Raw genomic sequence first — 21992 nt, 5'->3', positions numbered from 1 at the left:
TAGCATAGCGGTTAAGTACTCAGCTTTAATTATTTATACATAGAATTCTCAGTGGATGATTTAAAGGGGCCATCCCATCGACTTTACCCAATAATGAGAACAGAGTAGCTTAGAGCTACTGTTCCCATTAGTGGCTGGTGCCAACCACCAACTGGTTTTAATTAGATTTAACTTTTGCTCTTGATGTAACATAATGTGGCTGTGTGCTGCCACAGATGAATAAAGAACCATCCGACGTTTCATTTCGTGGAGAAAGGCAAGGGTCTGTACCTGAGCCTTTGGCAGGTCTCATGCCTACTGCTGGAAGCCTAATGGGGTCCTCGCCATTGGGGAGACCCCCGCCCAGAGCACTCTTTCTCAGCAGCACTGATGCTAGGGCCGAGTCGGGATTTTGGGTGCTGAGCAGCAGCACCCTGGCCTCCACACAGAAACCTCACCCCCTGTCCCAGGTGGCACTTCAAGCGAGACCGAGGAGCATGCAGTGCCCGTGCCACCCTTCTGCTCACGGTTCCCTGAAATGTAGTCTGGGGGCTATTCCCTTTGTTCACAGACTATCCCATCAGCCTGGAGTGGTGACCACTCAGGTGAGGAATGCGTTTGTGTGGAGGCCTGAGTGCGCTAGGCTTGGTACCATGTCTCAGCTAGTCTTCCTCCACATTGGACGTATCCACCTCATGGGTTCAGAGGTCAAGATCATTTCCTTCTTCCTCCCTTGTCTGCCTTCATGTCAGCCCCGGCCTCACAGACACTGGCCCATGGGGCCTCACCGCTGATCTCAGTGCTCCCTGCAGGGTGCATGTCTGCCAAACTTGCCCCAGCCCATGCTTGTGAGGAGACTTCCTTGGAAGCTTCCCTGATTACATAATCAACAGCTAACGAGTGTCTGGGTACCCAGAGCCATGGTGTGTCTCTTCCTCTGAGTGGGAGACACGTGTGGTCAGAGTGGAGGCCTGATTGTTCGCAGCGTGAGTCTGATTGTCCTCGCGGGGAGCTAAACAAGACATGTCTCCAGCTTCTCCAGAGCTGTCCTCATCTCAGCGAGTTGCTGTTCTACCTCCCAGACCAGCCCACAGGCCCATGTCAGACGCCGTGTGTAGGGGTTGAGGAAGGGGAGGCCCCACAGATCCAGGCGCTGCCTGTCACACTCCAGACACTCCTTTTGCTTCCGCAGGAGGGAACCCCCGAGGAAGGTTTGCCCTGGGGCTGGTGCAGAATGAGTGGAAAGTCTACGTGAAGAGACCCCTGGACCGAGAGGAGCAGGATCACTACTCGCTCAGCATCACTGCCACCGATGGGCTTTTTGTCACCCAGGCTGTGGTGGACGTGCGTGTCAGTGACGTGAATGACAACAGTCCCGTGTGCGACCAGGTGAGATGTCCCCTCACACATCAGCAGCAGCACCTGCCACTTCCAACACACAAACACACACGCATATGCACGTGCACACACACATACACATGCACACACATGCACACATACATGCGTGCACACACACAGAGCACAGGCACAGAGACAACCAGCTGTCTTCCTGTTACATTTTTGTTGTTGTTGTTTTTTAAAATTTTATTAATTGAATCACTGTGAGATAGACCCTTACAGAGCTGTTCATGATTAGGTTTCAGTCATACCATGTTCCAGCACCCATCCCTCCACCAGTGTACATTTCTCAGGATCCTCAGTGAATTTTAGCTAGTCTATGTCCCTGATTTCAGAGGGAGCAGTGACAGTTAGAGCCTGTGTTGCTTAGTTTGCTGAGTGTCATGGCCGGTTGGTGGGAGTGGTGGTGAGAAAGCAGAACTCAGGTCTCCAGGCTTCTCCTATGCTGCAGGACGAGCCTTGGCACCAGCCCCAGAGTCAGCCCAACTGACTTTGCTTGCTTGCTGCAGTTTGACCACTTCCTGCTCCTCACCCAAGGCTACGTGGTGTGTGGCATCTGAAAGCATCACAGCACATTCGTGCACTCTCCCTGATGCGACCTACATCACTGAAGGCGACGGGCAGCTCTTCTAGCAGCCGCCTTGTGCTGGGGCTCCAGAAGCCTGCCCAACCAGGGTGACAGGTGTCTGGTCCCATGGCGGGGTGAGGGGGTCAGACCCCCAGCACCCACACAGTGCCTGGCACAAAGTGCAGTGCTCATCAGCACTTGTTGGATGGACAGGCACGAGGGGTGGGGGACAGATGTGCCAGTCTCCTTGTCCACCGTCAGGTGGCTTTGGGGCAGGAAAGCTGCTCTCTGGCCCACTCAGTGTCCACAGGTGGCTCTGAGTGCACTGACCCCTCTCGGTATCTGTGTCCAAGTGCCCCAGAGTGCCTGTAACCCCGTCCCTCCCTCTGCCTCTGCCTAGGTTGCATATACGGCATCATTTCCCGAAGACATTGCATCAGATAAGCTCCTCCTGAAGGTCAGTGCCAGGGACGCCGATATTGGACCCAATGGAGATGTCCGATACTCACTCTATGGATCTGGGAACAATGACTTTTTTTTAGATCCAGAAAGTGGTAAGGTGACATTTATTCTGGGGTCAACGCCCTTGTCAGCCCATGAGAGAGGTTAACTGTCCTGTATCCTCATTGATGGGCAGTCAGTGTCCAGGAGCCTGAGGCCCAGGCAACGCTGGACCCCGGCGGCTCTGGGAATGGGTGCTCAGAGCCCCAGACTTTGTCAGGGTTAACCTCATCCTTAGTTGTGGCCAGCAGAGCATCTGTCCTGTGGCTCTGGTGTCCTGCGTGTGAGCCTCTGGCCTGCACAGACTATCGCCACAGTGGCCCTAGCTTCCTGTGGGACCCGCCTCCACACCTGTCCCAGCCATACCTCCCGCATCATTGCCCAACTGCTGGCCCACAAGCTCCTATGAGGGAAGGGCAGGTGCTGCCTTGGGCTGACCTCCTGTGACCCGGAGCCATAGCAGAGGAAAGGCTCGATCGGCTGTGTAGACCTATTAACTCATCATCAGCTCACACTTAGGGGCGATGCGGGGAGCCGCCACTGCCCAGCCGCCAGTAGAGGAGGCAGGTCTGTGAAATGCCTGGGAGATCTGGGGGTGCAGCTATGGCTCCTGATCCAGCCTGTTGGAGACAAGAACTGGTACTGGACAGGCTCAGCTTCCCTCCATCATGGGCAGGGAGCAGGCACCCAGGGGCGGTCAGCCCAGAGGCTGTGGAGAGAAGAGCTGGAGAGAAGAGCACAGGAGTATAACTTGAGGTCAGAATGAAAAGTTTCCACAGAGCCAGGGTCCGTGCGTGTCTAGTGGGAAGGGCTTTGGAGTAGGACAAGAATGTGACCCAGCCTGTGCCCAGGGACTGGGGAGCCATGGGGGGCAGTCCAATGAAGAAGGCGGCCCCCTCCTGGTGACCAAGCCCAAGAGTTCCACTCGGCACAGAATCAGACCCTGCTGTAAGCATTCAGCCAGTGGCCAGCACAGGTCACTGCCTCTTAAGGAGGCTCTGAAGCAGACACTCTCTGCAGCCACCCCCCAGGGGCCTCGGCCAGTGCAGGTCTGGTCCCTTCTCTGGAGACCTGGCAGAGGTCCAGAGCCTGGGTCCCCGGGGAGAGAAGCTCCGGAGCTCAGGCTGATGGATTTTTTGTTTGTTTTTGTTTGGGGGTCACACCTGGTGATGCTCAGGGCTTACTCCTGACTCTGCACTCAGAAATCACTCCTGGCAGTGCTTGGGGGACCATATGGATGCCAGGGGAATCAAACCCCTGTCTGCATGTGAGGCAACCTCTCTCCCCACTGTACTATTGCTCTGGCCCTGCTGATGGCTTCTTCCTGCAGCCAGAGCCACCTGTTCTCTCAGATTCTCCATTTTTTGAATACACGAGCCTTAGCCAAGTGTTGGATTCTTTCATACGTCTTCTGCTCTTCAGAGAGTTTCTGGAAAGCCAGGCCAACTGTGCATATTCATTTCCCCAGGCGAGCTAAGAACCCTGGCCCCTCTGGACCGGGAGCAGGTGCCTGCGTACAGCCTGACGGCCAGGGCCACGGACGGGGGTGGCCGATACTGCCAGGCCCATATCCACTTGACCCTGGAGGACGTGAACGACAACCCCCCCATGTTCTCTTCTGACCACTACCATGCCTGTGTCTACGAGAACACGGCCACCAAGGCACTGCTGACCAGGGTACAGGCCCTGGACCCCGACCTGGGTAAGTGGGCCCCTCATGGCGTCACCCTATCAACTAGCCCCACCTTCAGTCCCACCACCAGGAGCAGACCGAGGAGGCCCTTCCCGGCCCTTGGGTGTCCCCCACCTTGGCGAGGTCTGGCAGAGCCACGCTTGGGGCTCCCTTACTGCTTATCCCAGACTTGGGGTGTTTTTTTAATCTTTAGAAGAGGAAGAGCCCATTTCTTGCTTGCCTGTTCCTCCTGAAACAGTTGAAGTGTTACAAGGTGTCACAGGGAGAATTCATTTCCATTTCTGGAAAGAAACCAGATTTGGCTAAGTATGGCCCCTTCATCTGATCCCAGTGGCTGAGTGCTCAGACCAGTGGCCGGATGGGCTACAGTCTGCCTGGGGAGGGCCAGACTGCTGTGTTCCAGGCTACTCGGGTCACATGTAAAGTGGCAGAGCTGGTAGGAGAGGGAAGAAGGAATAAGGATTGAAAGGTGCTGATAAAGTCTGTGCTCAGGTTCACTTCACATAATGAGATGGTGAGTTAGAGAAGACTGGAATTAATTGCTTGGCTGTGGGAGGATGCTGGTTGGAGTATAAGTAGTAAAGGGCTTACAAGGAACCCTGGCCTTGGCTCTCTAGGGTCAAAGGACTCGAGGGGTGGGCATGGGGGTTCTGAATGCTGAGTGTCTTACAGCCTAACTCTAGGCTGAAGGAAAAATGATTGGCCTGAAGAAAAAGTAAATCCATGATAATTAGTAGAAAACAGTGCAGAGCCCAAGGTCTCTGCGTATTTCCCCGTAGAGAAATCAGTGGCTGCACTTGAGTCCCCGCTCTTCCCTTGCCAGTCCCCAGAAGCTGCATCTCTAGAGCTTGGGACAGAATGGGGAGTGAGCCATCGGCACACAGGCTGCGGTGCCCACACACCTCAGTCAGGGGACTGCAGAGTGTCACAGAGCGGGTTCTGGACTCCTGCGACACTGTAGGAAAGGGGTCCTAATGTCTGTCATTCATGGCTGACTCTCAGGATGTGACATTGGGCCCAAGGTGGAATTTTAAGATTTAAAGTTTGGGGCCCAGGAAGACAGTACAGTGGGTAGGGAGATCCCCAGCACCCGTAGGGTTTCCAGCACTGCCAGAAGGACGTGATCTTTGCGCTCAGAACCAGGAGTGACCCCTGAGCGCCACCGGCTGTGACCCACAAGCCAAATAAATGAATGAAGTGCTTAAGTTTTAGATTGAAATTCTAGTTTTAGGAAACTGGCATTTTTTGTCACCCCTTTATAGAAGAATCGGGGGGCTGTGCCAGCAGGCCTGAGTGAGGTCTGGGGACAGAGGCCAGGAGCCCTGCTCACACTGCCCAGGGCCACCTGTCTGGGACCAACTGAGGAGACCCCAGCGTGGCCCTGCAGGGTTTGCTTCTCAGTCTCCCTCGGACTCATTCGGCTGCAGCAAAGGAGTGTGGGGTGTGAGCGGTGGAGCTGTGAAGGAGACAGGGGAACCCACAGCCCACCTGGCCCTGTGGAGCCCTCTCTATGGCTTCTCCTCCTGTGGCACTCAGCTGGCTTGGAGACGGGCGTCCCAAGAGCCTTGGGAGCTAAGGAGTCAGTGCCCGTCCTCCAGCGTTGGCCCCCTGCGGATGGCAGGGCACTGGGTTCTTGGCGCTTTCCCCTGGGCAGGGGGCTGCAGAGAGCAGATGCATCCTGACTCATCTAGAATTGGACTCTGGTTTCTGCAGTGGCTCCTGAGCTTGTGGGCATCCTGACTTCCCAGCTTCAATAGCCAGCAGCCCCTTGTCCTGCTGAATGTGTAGTTTCGTTAGGAGCCAACCTATGACGGTGCTGTAGGAGAAAGTGCCTGGGTCAGGAAACGAGTCAGAGCAGCAGCCTTTGAAGTGCCCATTTGATGAGCTCGAAGAAAAAACACGCAAGAGCCAGGAGTAAACCACCAGTGGTAGCCAAAAAGAGAAAGAAAAATAGAAGCGAAAGAAGCAGTCCTCCATCCAACCGAGGGGTGAATGACGGTCAGAGTCCTGGCTGTGCCTGTCATGTGAGTGGGTGTGGGGCCCCCGGACTCTCAAGCCTGTTCAGAGTGACCCCGGGTGGAGTGTGGTGCTCTCCTCGGAAGGGCCCGGGCCGCAGACCATGAGCCCCCTGTGCTCAGCACATCCCAGCCCACAGGCACAGCTTTAGCCTCTGGGCTCAGTGCGCTGTTGGGGCCTTTGAACAGTCTCTCAGCCCCTGCAGAGACACAGTGCCTCAGAGAGTACTAGGGCTTTGGGAAGGAAAGATACAACCACTCCCTCACCGGGGCAGCACCAGGTGATGATTGCTAAGGTGCCACCAGACACTCCAGGCCTGGACTGCTGAAGAAGAAATACTGAATCCCAATGTACTGGCCCATGTGCCCACCCACTCTCCCACCCTCCCTGCCCCACCCCTGCACTTTCAGCCTCTTCTGCGTCCCTTGCTGCCTCCCATCTCTCACTGCTTCACGGGCAGGAAAGCAGCTGAGCAGTGGGGCGAGCCCAGGAGCGTTCCCCCATGGGCATGCGGGCAGGTGGGGGCTACAGGGGCATCCGCAACAGGGCAAACACTCCCACCTTCTTCCGAGAACAGATGCTGCTGGAGTTAGCCGCTCTCTCCCCTGAGTGTTTTCCAGTTTCCCCTCAGCAGTCGCTGTTTCGAGGAGTTGCTCGATGGGAGTGAATCCTCACTTCTCGGTGACATCCCTTGGTAACCAGCAGGAATGGTTTGCGAGAAGCTGAGCGCCCAGATATAGCCCACTTCCTGTTCAGTTCTCCCTTGATTCTGCACAGTCTGGCTCATTCTCCTCGTCCATCTGCAGCCCTGCCTCTCCCTTTGCCACACGCAGCCAGAGCTGCTCTTCTTTTTCCTGATAGTCTGGCATTGCAGCATTTTAAGAAGATCCGTGGACTAGTCTTCGTTCGGCCTGGCACAAATTAGAGAATTATATTTAAAAACAAAAGAGAGGGGGCTGGAGCAATAGCACAGCGGGTAGGGCGTTTGCCTTGCACGCAGCCAACCCGAGTTCGATTCCCAGCATCCCATATGGTCCCCTGAGCACCACCAGAGGTAATTCCTGAGTGCAGAGCCAGGAGTAACCCCTGTGCATCGCCAGGTGTGACCCAAAAAGGAAAAAATAAAAAAATAAAAAATAAAAACAAAAGAGATGCAAAATGATGGATTAATGTTCCATCTTAGCCAAACACATCCTGACATGAAGGGACATTAGAGCAATTAGAAGCTTGTCTTCTGCTCCTGTTTTTCTTCTGGAAGCCAGGCAGGCAGCTCAGGTGTGAACACTTGGGCCAGCCCTGCCTCCTGTCCAGGTCCTGAGGGGGACAGTGGCAGAGCCTCTGGGCAGCGCCTCATCTCCAGAGCAGGCCAGGGAAGCAGAGTGAAGGTTTGGGTATCACTGGTGGGGTGCTGAAAGACAAATAATAAAGCCTTGGGCTTAATAAGGAAAATGAGAACAAAATGAAACCAAAGCCACATAAAGCAGTAATGACCTCAGATGAATGGGCGCAGGGTTTGCTGGAATCTGTGCATTGACCCAACTGTCTCTCCCTTCTCAGTACCCAGAGTCTGCCCCCGGTGGCATAGAAATGTGCCAGTGCGGACCAGGTCGGGCCAGTCTCTGAGGAAACAATGCACTGATTAGTTCTCAGATGGGGTGCCCCTGGCCTCCTCCAGCCTGCTGGCCCCTTGATTTCTCTGAGGAAAGCACATCATGGCCCCTGGATATCGTCCCAGGTGCCAGCGATGTGTGGTGTTCACCACTGGGATTCTCCTGTGCCACTGCCCTTGGCTGCATGCCGTACCAGCCCAGGCCTGTCTGCAGAAAGAGATGTGTAGGTCTCTGACCTTGCAGGAGAGTCTCTGCTACAGCCCTGCCCTGGCCTCTCCCCACAGGTGCCAACCGGAGGGTGGTGTACTCCCTGGCGCACCCAGCCGGTGGCTTCTTCTCCATCGACAGCAGCTCAGGCATCATCATGTTGGAACAGCCACTCGACCGCGAGCAGCAGGCGTCCCACAACCTCAGTGTGCGGGCCTCCGACCTGGGCCCCGGCCAGGCCCTGTCCTCCCTCGCCACCGTCACCATCACCGTCCTGGACATCAACGACAACCCCCCAGTGTTTGAGAGGAGGGACTACCTGGTGACTGTGCCTGAGGATGCCTCCCCTGGCACCCAGGTCCTCACTGTTTTTGCCACCAGCAAAGATATAGGCACAAACGCCGAGATCACCTACCTCATCCGCTCTGGGAACGAGCAGGGGAAGTTCCGGGTCCACCCACAGACAGGTGGGCATCAAGCAGCCTGCCCAGGGCCCCTACTCCTCCCCAGAATCCTGCGTGAGGAGGGTACACTCGTAGGTAGGACCTCGGTCCCCCGCACCCCGGTGGAGCTGCCTCTGGTCATGAGGTGACATCCTCCCTGCGGTCGGCCTGGGGGTGGTGTCTCCGGGGCAGCTCTATATCCTCCCTGCGGTGGGCCTGGGGGTGAGCTCCCGGGAGCAACACTGTAGGCAGGAGGCAGGTCTGCTGTCCTCCAGAGATGAACCGGTATCCCCCAGTAGACAGCCACTCCTGGGTGTAGGGGGACTGCCTCCCCTACCCCACTGCCATTGGCATTGGCATGCTTGTGGGCACAGCCCCACTGCAGCTGTGGACAGTGAGCACGTGGCCCATCCCAGAGCCCGGTCTACATGGTGCCCTGCAGGTGGCAAGGCCAGGGCCTGTGAGAGGTTGTGCCATCAGCTTGCACAGCTGCAAGGGCAGTGGTGGGAACTGGGAACATGGCTGGGCTGAGCCTACATGTGGCAGCCAAGACACACCCAGGGTCACCCCCACCCACAGGTCTGCAGAGGACCCTCGGAGCCTCCCCTTCCAGTCTCCCTCTGCTGTGAAGCAGATTCTTGAGCCTCCGGTGCATAGGGCTAGGCCAGGATGGTTAACAGAACTGTGTTGCCACAGGTACTTGGCTAGACTGATGCTGGCTCTTCTGACAAGACCCCAAGCCTTCCCCCTTTCCCTTCCAGGTCAGATTTCTGTCTCAGAAGGCCTGGACTATGAAGCAAGCAAGAAGTTCTATCTAGTGGTGGAAGCCAAAGATGGGGGCACCCCGGCTCTCAGCGCTGTGGCCACCGTCAGCATCGACCTCGCAGACATCAACGACAACCCTCCCAGGTTCAGCCAGGACGTGTACAGCGCCGTGGTGAGCGAGGATGCGACAATCGGAGACTCCGTGGCTTTGGTAGGTGGTGGGAGGTCCTGGGCAGAACTGCCAGCTTAGACCTCTGCCCTGGGGTCTCCTGTCCCAGATCTAGCTTCCACCTCTCTCCAGTCTGTGCTATGAAAGTGTCTGATAAACTCCTATCAAGTCTGCGGCTGCGATGGGGCTGGGGTGCTGAGTCAGAGGAGGGGGAGGGGAGGGGAGACAGGTTAGATGGGAAGAGAGCAGGAAGGACAAGAGGAGAGAGTGAGGGATGAAAGAGTGGAGAGAGGGGCTAGAAAGGGAAGGGGTGAGATGAGAGGAGGGGAGAAAGTAGGGAAGAGGACAGAGGAAAGGAGGGCTTAGGGAAGGGATGAGAGGAGAGGGGTGAGAGAGGAGGGGGAGAGGAGGAAGGAGATGAGGGCTTAGAAAGGGAAGGGGTGAGGGGGGGTGAGTAGGAAGGAGAGAGGAGAGTGGAGAGGGTGGTTATACTGAAAGGAAAGGAGGGTGCAGAGAAGAAGGTGTGAGAGGGGGAGAGAATGGGAAAGGGGAAGAGGTGGAAGGAGATAGGGGGGAAATGGAGGGTAGGGAGGGAGGAATGGAGGAAGCGAGGGAGAGGCTTGGCTGGTCTTCAGTGGTCTTACAAAAGCCAGTCCAGGAAGTGTCAGACTTCCAGCAAGGAAAAGTTGGCACGAAGGCCAAACCCTCTGGTGCTCATGGGCTGTGCCAGTGGCCTCTCGGAGAAGAGGCTGAGAAAGCGCTGGTGGTGAGCAGGGTGGGCGTGAGGACCCTGCATCCCAGCTCTGCTTGTCTGCTTGCATCTGTGAAGCTGATAGCAGAAGATGCCGACAGCCACCCCAACGGGCAAATCGAGTTTTCCATTGTGAGTGGAGACCGGGACAGTGAATTTGCTGTGGACCCCATCCTGGGGCTGGTGAAGGTGCAGAAGACACTGGACCGGGAGCGGGTAAGCTGTTGAGGCTGCCTGGACCCAGAACCAAGCCCCAGCAGGAGGCAGCACTGGGAGGGCGGGGCTTGGGGTTGGGAGGACAGAGCCCAGTGTTTGAAGAAGGGTGGAGTCTGTGCTGGGTGGGCGGGGCCTGGTGCTGGGGACAGAGCCTGATGCTGGGTGGGCGGGGCCTGGAGCTGCGAGGGCGGGGCCTGGCATTCGAAAGATGGAGCTCAGAGAGATATGGGCCAGTCTTGAAGATTGTCAGGTCCTCTGGAACTGGCACCTTCTTACTGAAGGAGCTTGAAAGGAAAGTCTTCGTGGGGACTCGCTTTTCAATCCTTTGGCACTGGGATCCTGGGTCCTGGTCTCAAGCAAATACAGAGTATCTCCTGAAGGTATCTGGGTCAGGAAGAAAGCCAGAAAACCCCTGTATCAAGCTGGATTTCTCAGCTTTTTCTTTGAAAATTTTATCTTCAAAGTGAAGCAATTCTGGGGAAAGAGGTCACGGTTGGAATGCTGAAAGCAGAAAGCTCCCAACCCCTGGTGTCAAGGTGGTTTGTGCACGAGGTAGTAGCAGCTCCATGGTGACAGCCAGAGTGCAGTTCTCCTGGCCAGCTATCTGGTCCTGGTCCTGGTCCTGGGACTTTTCCCTCTGGGCAGGCCAGTTTGGTGCTGACAGAGGCATCACCCGGGTCCTGGCAGGCCCAGTGCAGCTCAGTGCCCATCTCCACTTCCCCCTTGTCCCGCAGGTGTCCGGCTACTCCCTGCTGGTCCAGGCTGTCGACAGTGGCTCTCCTGCGCTGTCATCCACTGCCACTGTCAACATCGACATTTCCGACGTGAACGACAACAGTCCCACGTTCACACCTGCCAACTACAGCGCCGTGATTCAGGTGAACCTGCACCCTCTGCCCCTCTTCCTGAGGAGGGACCTGTCAGCCCTGGGGAGCTGCCATGCCCCTCAGTCTCTGCACACGCCACACTCACCTCAACCCGACAAGGGAAGGGGGAGAGAAGGGCCTGAGAGCTCATCTGCAATGAGAGGGGATGCGGGTCTGAACAGGCTGTACCTTAGCCTGTTGAGCTGGGGGTGGGGGGAGGGGGACAGCCTGCACCAGAGAGGAGTCCACCAGACAGAACCCCCATGTGAGCCCACGACCCCACAGGGCATCCAGGCCTGCCTCTGCCCTGTCCTGTGAGACCTCATGACCCCATAGGGCACCCAAGTCTGCCTTCTGCTTCTGACACCCTGCCCTCAGATAGCTGCTTCTCTTCTTCTCTTCTGGAAAGATGTTCCAGGTGTCAGAATGGGAATGGGGCCTTCTGGCCATGGCCAGGCTGGGGGCACTGACACCCTTGGTGATGCTGGCACAGAGCCAGGACTAAGCAGAAGGCACAGAAAGGCCTGCTCCAGAGCCCCCACCAAGCCTTCAGCCTTCCTCCCTCTCCCTTAACCCAGGACCAGACTCTCCTGGGCACTTCCTGGAGGACTGTGTGCTGCCCTTACATCGGGCTCAAGGGGGTGGACTCCGGGAGCTGACAGGGGACGCCGCTGCCCCAGCTCTCAGCCACTGCTGCAGCTTCTCAGAGCCCGTGGGCTATGGCTTCCTGGCCTGGGCACAGGCAGGGGCAGAAGATGCAAGGCCTCCAGGGTGCCCTGGCTGCCAGGAGAGGGGTGAGGGGTGTGAGAGGTGACAGCCTCTCCCTGCACCTGCTCTTGCCTGCAGGAGAACACACCGGTGGGCACCAGCATCCTGCGGCTGGCGGTCACGGACAGAGACTCCTTCCACAACGGGCCTCCCTTTTCCTTCTCCATCGTGGCGGGCAACGAGAAGCAGGAGTTCCTGCTGGATCCGCAGGGGGTCCTGCGCTCAGCCGTGATCTTCCGGCACACAGGCTCCCCGGAGCGCGTGCTGCGTGTGCAGGTGTGTGCCACATTTGAGGCGCATGTGCATGTGTGTGAGGTGCATGTATGGGAGGTGCATGTATGTGAAATGCTTGTATATGAGGTATATGAGGTGTGTGCTGTGTGTGAGGATGTGCTGCATGTGAGATGTTATTTCATGTGAGTTATGTGCTGCATGTGAGGTATATGCTGCATGTGAGGTACACACTTACATATATGGTGCATGCTTCATGTGAGATATGTGCTTCATGTGAGGTGTGTGTGCATATGAGGTATGTGCTGCATGTGTGTGTAAGGATGTGCTGGAAGTGAGGTGCATTTTATGTGAGGTGTATGCTGTGTATGAGGTGTGTGTGTGTGCGGTATGTGTTGTGTAAGAAGTGTATGAGGTGTGTATGCACGTGAGATGCATGTGTGAGGTGCATGTGTTGTGTTTGATATGTGTGAGGCACTTGTATGTGTGAGATCTGTGCTGTATGCGCAGGTATGTGCTGTGTGTGTGGGTTCACACTACTCTTGCAGGTATGTGTTGCATCTGACGGTGCTCCCGGGGTCTTTCCTGAGCAGTCAACCTCCTCTGGGCAGCCACACTCCCTTCATCTCAGATTGCACCTCCCACAATACTGGGCATCTCTTTGGGTGACTGACAAGGCAAGGGGCAGAGGTCACTACTGTAGAGGAAGGCACTCACCGAGCCTCCTGCACCGGAGGAGCTTGAGGGGAGCACCTGACAATGCTTCGTTGTACTGTCCTGTGGGTCTCTCCAGAGGTGCCAGCCAGGTGCTGGGCCTTGTCACGCATAACTGTCCTTTAAGGAGCCTCTGCCCGGTGTGTCTCCCAGTGAGGAGTCGCTCACCTCCCAGCAGCCAGCTTCCTCCTGCTCACTGACATGGGACAGATGTGGGTGGCAGGGGTGGCCAGGGAACAGGGAGCACCCCCAGGTCCCCAGGCCAGGTACTGATCTGGCCATAGACTGTCATACACTGTTGCCACAGCCACTCAAAGTCACTAGTGACGGTGGTAGTAGGAGTGACCCTTCCGTTTATGGAGCACGTAAGCATTCTAGTTCTCGCTGTTAACTTAGGGTTGATTCTGCTGCTTATAGAAGCATCCAGGCCAGTGCCTGGCCCAGCCATTCCACCACTGGGACCTTGCAGGGTCTTCTGAGCTGTGGTAAGGCGTCCACCCACACCTGACTTCACACCTCAGGCTTCAGGCCACATCTTGGTCCTTCAGGCCCATCCCCAGCCACTGACTGGGCTCCTTCACCAGGCCACTCAGCCCAGATCTGGGCCCTGCTCACAAAGACTCTAGAGCCTCCAGCCCCTTCCCCATCTTTCTAGGGACAGCCTTTCCCCTCCCAAGTCCTCTGCCCTGACCCAGGGTTCCACACTGTGCCCGCCCCACAGAAGGCTCTGTGCTGAGTCTGTAGCCTGTGCCCTGCTCACCCTCTGGAAACCAGGATGACCCTCCAGAGCCTGGACACCAATCCCTAATGCCACACTCTGCCCCACTCTCTCCCACCTGCCAAGCTATCAGTGACACCAGCGGCCTCCTCCCTTACCCTCCTCTCTCTGGGCTGACACTGACTGGCACCTGCTGGTTGTAAAATGGAGCCCGTGCACCCAGGGGACTGTCCCCAGGAAGTCCTGCAGCCACATGTGGCAGGGGTCCATGGGCTCGTGGCCAGTATGGCCGTGGTGTCCACCCTGGGGCTGTCCTGCTGCTCCTTCCCTTGAACTTATGGCTAGCATTATGGTGCTCCCACCTCATAGTCTGGGTCCTACTCTGTTCAAGGGGGCCCTTCCAACAAGTAGGGGACAGTGCCCACGAGTCAACCAGATCAACCAGATGGGGTGCGCTCACAGCTGCCCTGGCTCACAGGGACACACTTCAGTGCTCGCCCTTTTTGCCATTCTCACCTCCCGGCCCTCCCGTCTCCGTGCTCTCAGGCAGCAGACTCAGGCCAACCGCAGCAAATGTCCCATGCCTACGTGCGTGTGCGGGTCATCGAGGAAAGCGTCCACAAGCCCACGGCCCTCCCGCTCGAGGTCTTCATCGTCACCATGGAGGATGACTTCCCCGGGGGCGTCATCGGGAAGGTCCACGCCACAGACCAGGACCCCTACGATGTGCTCACGTTCGCCCTGAAGTCAGAGCAGAAAAGCCTGTTCCAAGTGAGCAGCCACGATGGAAAGATTGTCGCCCTGGGGGGCCTGGACAGCGGCAAGTATGTGCTGAACGTGTCGGTCAGCGACGGCCGCTTCCAGGTGCCCGTGGACGTGGTGGTGCACGTGGAGCAGCTGGCGCGGGAGGCGCTGCACAACACCGTTACCATCCGCTTCGAGGACGTGTCGGCAGAGGACTTCGTGGGGCTGCACCTGCACGGGCTGCGGCGTGTCTTGCGGGGCGCTGTGCTCACCCAGAAGCAGGACAGCCTGCGCATTATCAGCGTGCAGCCAGCGGGCGGCAGCGGCCAGCTGGACATGCTGTTCGCCGTGGAGACGCAGGGTGGTGAGTTCTACAAACCGGCCTACCTGATCCAGAAGCTGTCCGGGGCCAGGAGGCAGCTGGAGAGCGCAGTGCGCGTGGCCGCCATCCTGGAGAAGAACTGCTCGGGCCTGGACTGCCAGGAGCAGCACTGCCAGCAAGGCCTGTCCCTGGACTCCCACGCACTCATGACCTACAGCACGGCCCGCATCAGCTTCGTGTGCCCACGCTTCTACCGCAGCGTGCGCTGCAGCTGCGACGGTGAGTGCTGCCCGCAGTCCAAACCCACCTGCAGCCTCCTCTGTGAGTGTGTGTGTGTGTGTGTGTGTGTGTGTGTGTGTGTGTGTGTGTGTGTGTGTGTGGTGGCTCCGCCCACACGGCTCTGCCCTCAGACTCCCGTGGCATTCCCGCCTTGTTTCCATAAAGGAAAAGTAGAAGTTTAGCTGCTGTAGCTGGTCAGGGGCCCTTCGAGAAAGAACCTGCCGTGGAGAGAGGATCCCAGGGGGGCTTCCCCAGACTGAGAGAAGGGCAGAAGTGTCCGGCTGAAAGTGGAGCAGAGAGAGGACGGCGGGGAGCAAGGCTTGGGACAGTGAAAGGAGTTCCTGTTCTTGGAGATGAGTTTGGCTGCTTCAGCAGAGTCTCGATTTGCTGGTCAGAGGGTTTAGAAGTCAGAGATCAGGGGCTGAAGCGATAGCACAGTGGGTAGGATGTTTGCCTTGCACGCAGCCGACCTGGGTTCAATTCCCAGCATTCCATATGGTCCCCTAAGCACCGCCAGGAGTAATTCCTGAGTGCAGAGCCAGGAGTAACCCCTGTGCATCGCCAGGTGGGACCCAAAAAGGAAAGCAAAAAACAAAAGAAATCAGAGGCAGCCTGGCTCGCTGTGCAGACACCCCCACGGAGCCTGCCCCAGCACACAGGACCCCACAATGGGAGGCAGAGGGCAGGGGGCAAGGGTTCTGGCCATGGCAGCTGCATCTCTGTGTGAGGGGTCTCTGGCCTTCCTGCCCATGTGCAGTAGCCAGAGAGCGAGTCTACAGTGTGCTGCTCTCGAGCCTGACCGTCATGTCCAGCAATGTGGTGAGCATCACTAGCGCCTTCTGGGTGGCCCCGAGGGGCCCAGAGAGCTCTATGTAGCTGGGTTTAGAGGGAAGCTTGTGGACTTAGACGGTGTTTGCCAGGCCATGGCTTCTCAGTAGAATGGTGAGTTCAGGTGTGGCTCTCGGATCAAAGTGCAGTCCTGGGCACTGGGCTTCAGCAGTACAAGGGCAGTTGGAATGCTTTGAGTGGGAGGGAAGGGGGAGTCCCTGACACTCTCTGCTGGACCCCCACTGCTCAGGCATATCGCCCAGAAGGCAGTGACTGACTAAGCAGAGGACAGCAGGTGATGGGCAAGGGTCAGAACTTCCCACATGGAAGAGCCAGGATTCGTTCTCAGGGCCAGGGAAGGCACCAGGAAAAGCCTGGTTTCTGGAGACAGGAAGTTCTCCTCTGGGTGGATAGCTTATGCCCCTCTGTCCCCAGTGGGGCAGCACTGCCACACTGGCCTGCAGGTTCTCAGGGGTCTTTCTGAGTCACAGGAAGCAGCGGAGAGCAGAGCAGGAAGAGCGGGCTATGCAGCTGGAGGTGCCTCCCCATTTTCAAATATCCAGAGAGGGTGGCTGCCAGAAACTGTCTTCCTGACAAGCTGTGAAAAATGAGAGAGAACCAACAGGAATGCCCATGATTATCTGTCAGCACCTTTCACCGTGACTTCAGAACCACGAGGCTATGCCTTTTGTGAGGAGTGATACTCACCTGCATCTAGCCCTGTGGGGTCAGTGGGACGGGCAGGAAGGGAGGACACAGCTGTGACCTGAGTGTGACTCGTGCTGCATGGAGTGGGCTGGAGGGGCCTTAGGGAGGAAGTAAAAAGCTGAACTACTTGCCAGGACAGGACCGTGGAGTCCTGACAACCGAGGCAGGAGCGGCTGAAGGCTGGGCTTATAACTCACAGCTCCTTAGATGTGTTTCCCAACAGACACATCATTCCTGCAGGAGAGAATATCTTTGCTATCGTGAGTCTGAAGTTACCCAGTCCTATTTAGCACTTCGAAACCGGGATTCAGATAGTGATGGTTTCTTGACAGTATGACTGTTGCTTTACAGCCAGACAGACAGATCCGAGTTAATCTGGCTTATCTCAGAAACAGCTGTACAGGAAAACTGCCCCTAGTGGTCCAAGCGGTAGGACAGAAGGAAGGGCATTTGCCTTGCATGTGGCTAACCCAGGTTCCATGCCTGGCATCCCATATGGTTCCTCGAGCACCACCAGGAGTGATTCCTGAGTGCAGAGCCAGAACTTACCCCTGGGCACTGCTGGGTGTGGCCAAAAAGAAAGATTGTGCCCAGGTCATCTGAGGTGGGAGATGGGGAAGTCATGGGATCCATCAGCACAGTTTGATGGTCAGACCAGGGTGCCCAGTGCTGGGCATCAGGATCAGCAGGCAGCCCAAGCCAGATGGCCTCCCAGCACTTTCAGTGCTTGAGGGGGCGTGTCTAGCACCCATAACTGTGCAGGCCCTGCAGCGCCACATGAAGCCTCAGAGCCCATCCATGCAGGGCCTCGGGCAGTGCCAGCAGCTGCCATGCCCATGCACTGGCCCCGCTGAGGAGCTTCTCACAGTCCCCCCAGGTCCTCCAGCCCACGCCCGCCTGGAGGAGACAGACTGAGAGACAGCCTGCCCGTGAGATAGCCTGAGCCCCGTGGACACTGGCAGGCTGGAGGCACACGGACAGGGTTCTGTCCTCAAGTGCTGCTTGTGGAGACCAGTCCTTCATGTGATTGTCTGTGGGCCAACCTATGGAGCAGTGGACACGGGCACTGAAGGATTCAGAGTCTGCTGGGACCCTTGTCTTCCCCTTGGGGGTGACTGCACCCACTTGCCCGGGATGCTGCAGGGAGGAGCAGATGCTGGTGCTCCCACCTCCTCGGGGTACAGAGCCTTGGGGAGGGCTCACTGCTGTGGTCTCTGTGCCACCCAAGTCCTTGCCACCCAAGAGACCCAGGCCCAGGAGCTTTCCCCCGGCACCTACCTGTCACACTCTGGAGCATGCTTCTGGAGACTTCCAGGCTCTGCTTTCCAGAACTGGTTTCCTGAAGCTCTGCTCTGCATCTCACTGTGCTGTGGTCCTGGAGCAGGTCCTGGGCAGGGCCTGGACTGTCCACGACTCTTTTGCAGCCACTGCAGAAGGCCACGTGGCAGGAATGCAGACAGGAGAGTCGCAAGCAGAGGTGTGGCACCTCACCTTTGGAAACCACATCTCCTCCCTGGAGATGTCACTTCCCATGAGACCCACAGCCCGCGCCTTCCAAAGGCTAGCCTTCGTCTCAGGGCAAGATGGCCAGGCGGGGCAGCATCTGGAAATCGGGCCAGGGTCTGGCTGGGCTGTCAGGATGCAGCCTGGCCCCCCGGAGTGTGTTGGTACCTAGGGGCAGGTCCATCCCCCACAGCCTGGCGGGAAGGGCCATGCAGGGCTGCCACCGGCTATGTGCCATGGGGAGAGAAGGCTGGGGCTAGGCCCACTGCTGACCACTCTCTTCCTTTGCTGTAGGAGGACTGTGCCCGGGCTCCAGTGACCCCTGCGTGGAGAAGCCGTGTCCGGGGGACATGCAGTGTGTCGGCTACGAGGCCAGCAGGAGGCCCTTCCTCTGCCAGTGCCCCCCAGGGAAGCTGGGGGAGTGCTCAGGTGCAGTGGGACAGGCTGGGCCAGCTGCTGCCCATGGACTCACTGGGGTCCTTCTGTGGGGCATTGCCTAACGTGGGTATGGCCTTGCTGAGCCACCACAGCGGGAGAGAGCAGGATCCCAGAAATGGGGGCTCCTTAGGCGAGGTTAGAGAGTCTAGCCAGATGAGCCTGCTCTGACCTCCACCCTGGCCCCAGCTTCCATGCCTCACTTTCCTCACCATCTTCCTCCAAGAAAGCCTTGTTCTTGCTGCCGGTGAAGCTGTTAGTCAGCTCCTAGAGCATGTGCTGAGGAGCCAGGGGCTGTGGTGGAGGGCACCGGGACCTTTTGACCGGCACCAAGGGTCTTCCTGGGCTGGGGCCTGAGCAGAACCACCCTGAGCACCCCAAAACTCAGGCAGTCGGGCCACCACCCAAGCACGCATTCTTCACAGCAATGGTGGGCAGGGTGCCAGCTCGGGTCACCCTCTGCCCTCCACCTTGTAGAAAGCCTTCTGCTTTCTCTGCTTTGGTGCCACATTATTCCCTGTCAGCAGTGACACAGCTTCTCAGCTGAGACTCTGATTCTTCACAACTTCTGAGTGGCTCAGTGGGAGCAGCCATCCTGGGAGGGGGACCGGGCTGGGTGGCAACAGTCCCAGTGCTGTTGCTGGCGGGACTGACAGACAGCCCTGCCCCCATCACACTCTTCAGAGCCAGCCAGTGAGCCCTGAGCTGGTGGGGTCAGACTCCCCAGGTCCAGAGTGTTGCTTACTCTTCCAAATCAGCTGTGTTGTTTTGCCTTTGTCTGAGGAACCAGAAGTGCTAGTGGGACCAATGTGGGAAGCCCAGAGGGGCAGCTCCTACCAGTACTGGGTTCTGAGTGCCAGAGCTGGGGTCCAGCCTGCTTAGAAAATCCAAGTTCTAGAATTTAGCAAGGTGTCCTTAGCTCAAGACAGCCCAAAGGTCTTGGCAGCTTCCACTTTGAAAGTAATGGGACCCGCACAGAACCACGTGTGATCAGAAATGGTTTCTCCTCACCCCACAATAGCTTCCATGCTCTCTCATCAGCATGCCTGGGGGAGGCTGAGGCACGTGTGTCCCTCCCTTTTTGGGATGGACACGTGATGTCTCCTCAATGGCCTTTGCAGGACACGCTTCTCTCAGCTTTGCTGGAAACAGTTACATCAAATACCGCCTTTCTTCGAACAGCAGAGAAGACGCCTTCAGGCTGGCCCTGCGTTTGCGCACGCTGCAGAGCAATGGGGTTCTGATGTTCACTCGGGCCAACCCCTGCCTCGTACTGAAGGTAAGGGCGCCTCACCACAGCCACATTTGGCCAGGGTGGGCTCGGGTGGCTCTGAGGAGAGAACCTCTCATCTCTCAGAGCCAGGAGCTGAAGCCAGCTCTGGGCAGAGGCGTGCTGTCCGGGAGAGCGGGCATCCGGCTTCCAGGCCGGCTCTCCCTGAGCAGCTGAGGGTGCCCCTGGCAGCAGTGTGCACTCAGCCCTTCAGACAGGATGGCCTTTCCATGCACACCTGCCCGCCCCCCGCCACAGGATTGCCCCACTGCCCTCAGGGAAGAAGTGACTATCAGGGCTGGAGAAGATGCTGGTTCAGCTTCAGGACCCCAAGGAGCCCAGTTTCCATTAGCGCAAGCCTGGCCTTGGGTCCAGCTCAGCAGCTAATGCCCAGGAAAATGGCTCCTGGCAGCTTGGGCATCACCTGGTTTCCAGTTCCGCCCATGCTGGAGAGGAGCTGTACAGTGCCGGAAACTAGTTCACACTCTCCCGCTGTGCCTGGCAGGGAGCCTGCGGCCCTCTACACTCCCTCTCTATGCTCTGTCCCTCCAGTCTCTGCCCCTCGGTGCTCCCCCTCCAGGCTCTTCCCCTCGGTGCTCCCCCTCCGTGCTCTTCTCCAAGCTTTCTTCAGCCCAGACTTGCCATTACAATTCATAACCAAAAATTGCATTGATTGGGGGCTGGAACAATAGCACAGCGGGTAGGGTGTTTGCCTTGCACGCGGCCGACCCGGATTCGATTCCCAGCATCCCATATGGTTCCCTGAGCACCGCCAGGAGTAATTCCTGAGTGCATGATCTAGGAGTAACCCCTGTGCATTGCCGGGTGTGACCCAAAAAGCAAAAAAAAAAAAAAAATTAAAAAGTGCATTGATTGGGGCTGGAGCAATAGCACAGCGGATAGGGCGTTTGCCTTGCACGTGGCCGACCTGGGTTTGAATCCAAGCATCCCATATGGTCCCCCAAGCACCACCAGGAGTAATTCCTGAGTGCATGAGCCAGGAGTAACCCCTGTGCATCACCAGGTGTGACCCGGAAACCAAAAAAAAATTAAAAATTGCATTGATTTAGAAAGGTTACATGTCCAACAGGGCGGGCTCAGGGACTCAGAGTGTGTGCCTCACAAGTGCAGGGGCAGGTTTGGTCCCCCTCGCCCCCGTGCCTCCACATAGCCCAGTGTGCCCCTGGCAGCTCTGCTATCTCTGATTGCTGCGAGCACCTCAGACAAACATGCAACTGTTCTCCCAGAGTCGTTGCAGAGCAGATATCCCTGTATGACTCACGGAATCCCCTGGGTCTGTGATGTGGAGCCAAGGTCAGTGAGGACAGCATGGCAGGGCCCACGCACCAGGCACTCAGAGGAAGGAGCAGCCGAGGCACCTGACTCCTCACATCTGTGCTTGCATGGCAGAGCTGAGTTTTCTCTGTGGGGATAGTCTCCGGACACCAACAGCTGTGGGAGGTGGAGTGTGATCGGCCTGAGGATCAGAGCACTGCCCGGCCCGGAGCACCACCTTCCACACAATGGAGATGTGGCCGGGACATCTGGGTAGGAAAGCAGGCCCCGGGGCATCAGGGACAGGCTCCACAGTGGCTCATGTGACCGGGCACTGCTGTGACATTGTGTTAATTCGGCATGAGCCAGGCCCACGTTGCCAAGACAGTTGGAGACATTCAGAGTCCCCTTGGTCACAGGTGGCAGCACCCCTTCCTCGCACCCACTGCCTTCCTGACTGCCCCTCTCCATGGGTATATGCTCTCACCCAGTGGGGCCCAGGACAAGGGGGACAGCCCAAAGCAGATGTCTCTGTGATGCCGCATGCCCAGCCCATATCACTCTGTGCATTAAACACCGACCCTCAGGTTGCCACGTGTTTGAGAGGTATAGGAGGGCAGAGCACACAGGGCATGGAGCCCAGGACGTCTCCTCCACCCGAGCCAGCCCTGCACCCAACTCTGGGCAGGGTCCTCTGCAGTGGGCACTTTCTCCCCTTGAATGTCCATGTGCAGATGGGCCCCCAGGCTGGGAGTGTGTGTGTGTGTGTGTGTGTGTGTGTGTGTGTGTGTGTGTGTGTGTGTGTGTGAACTCCAGCCTGGGGGTGTGTATGACCCCCATCTGAGTGTGAACCCCACAACTGGGGTGTGTGTGAGTATGAACCCCATGCCTAGAGGGGTGTATATATGTGAACCCCATGTCTGGGGTGTGTATATGAGTGTGAACCCCAGCCTGGGTGTGTGTATCAGTGTGAACCCCACACCTAGGGTATGTGTGAGTGTGAACCCCACGACTG

General features: G+C 57.4%; 1 protein-coding gene across 7 annotated transcripts in view; it reads left to right on the top strand.

Moving 5' to 3' along the window:
• Positions 1–21992, top strand: part of FAT3 (FAT atypical cadherin 3) — a 267114-nt gene that overhangs the window by 226633 nt on the left and 18489 nt on the right. For 5 of the 7 annotated variants that reach the window (XM_055133235.1, XM_055133233.1, XM_055133234.1 and 2 more), the window contains 11 exons: positions 1172–1368; positions 2346–2499; positions 3915–4148; positions 8050–8439; positions 9177–9391; positions 10179–10316; positions 11051–11194; positions 12029–12226; positions 14160–14958; positions 18292–18426; positions 19554–19711. In XM_055133235.1, coding sequence (XP_054989210.1) covers positions 1172–1368; positions 2346–2499; positions 3915–4148; positions 8050–8439; positions 9177–9391; positions 10179–10316; positions 11051–11194; positions 12029–12226; positions 14160–14958; positions 18292–18426; positions 19554–19711 — 2762 coding nt within the window. Of the gene's footprint in view, positions 1–1171; positions 1369–2345; positions 2500–3914; positions 4149–8049; positions 8440–9176; positions 9392–10178; positions 10317–11050; positions 11195–12028; positions 12227–14159; positions 14959–18291; positions 18427–19553; positions 19712–21992 lie in introns of those variants that run through there. The other 2 variants (XM_055133237.1, XM_055133238.1) reach the window with 2 other exon arrangements.

This window comes from Sorex araneus, chromosome 3 (assembly GCF_027595985.1).
Source record: "Sorex araneus isolate mSorAra2 chromosome 3, mSorAra2.pri, whole genome shotgun sequence".
Taxonomy (NCBI): domain Eukaryota; kingdom Metazoa; phylum Chordata; class Mammalia; order Eulipotyphla; family Soricidae; genus Sorex; species Sorex araneus.
The sequence above is the reverse complement of the archived record's forward strand: the minus strand, read 5'-3'. Positions and strand labels throughout refer to the sequence as shown.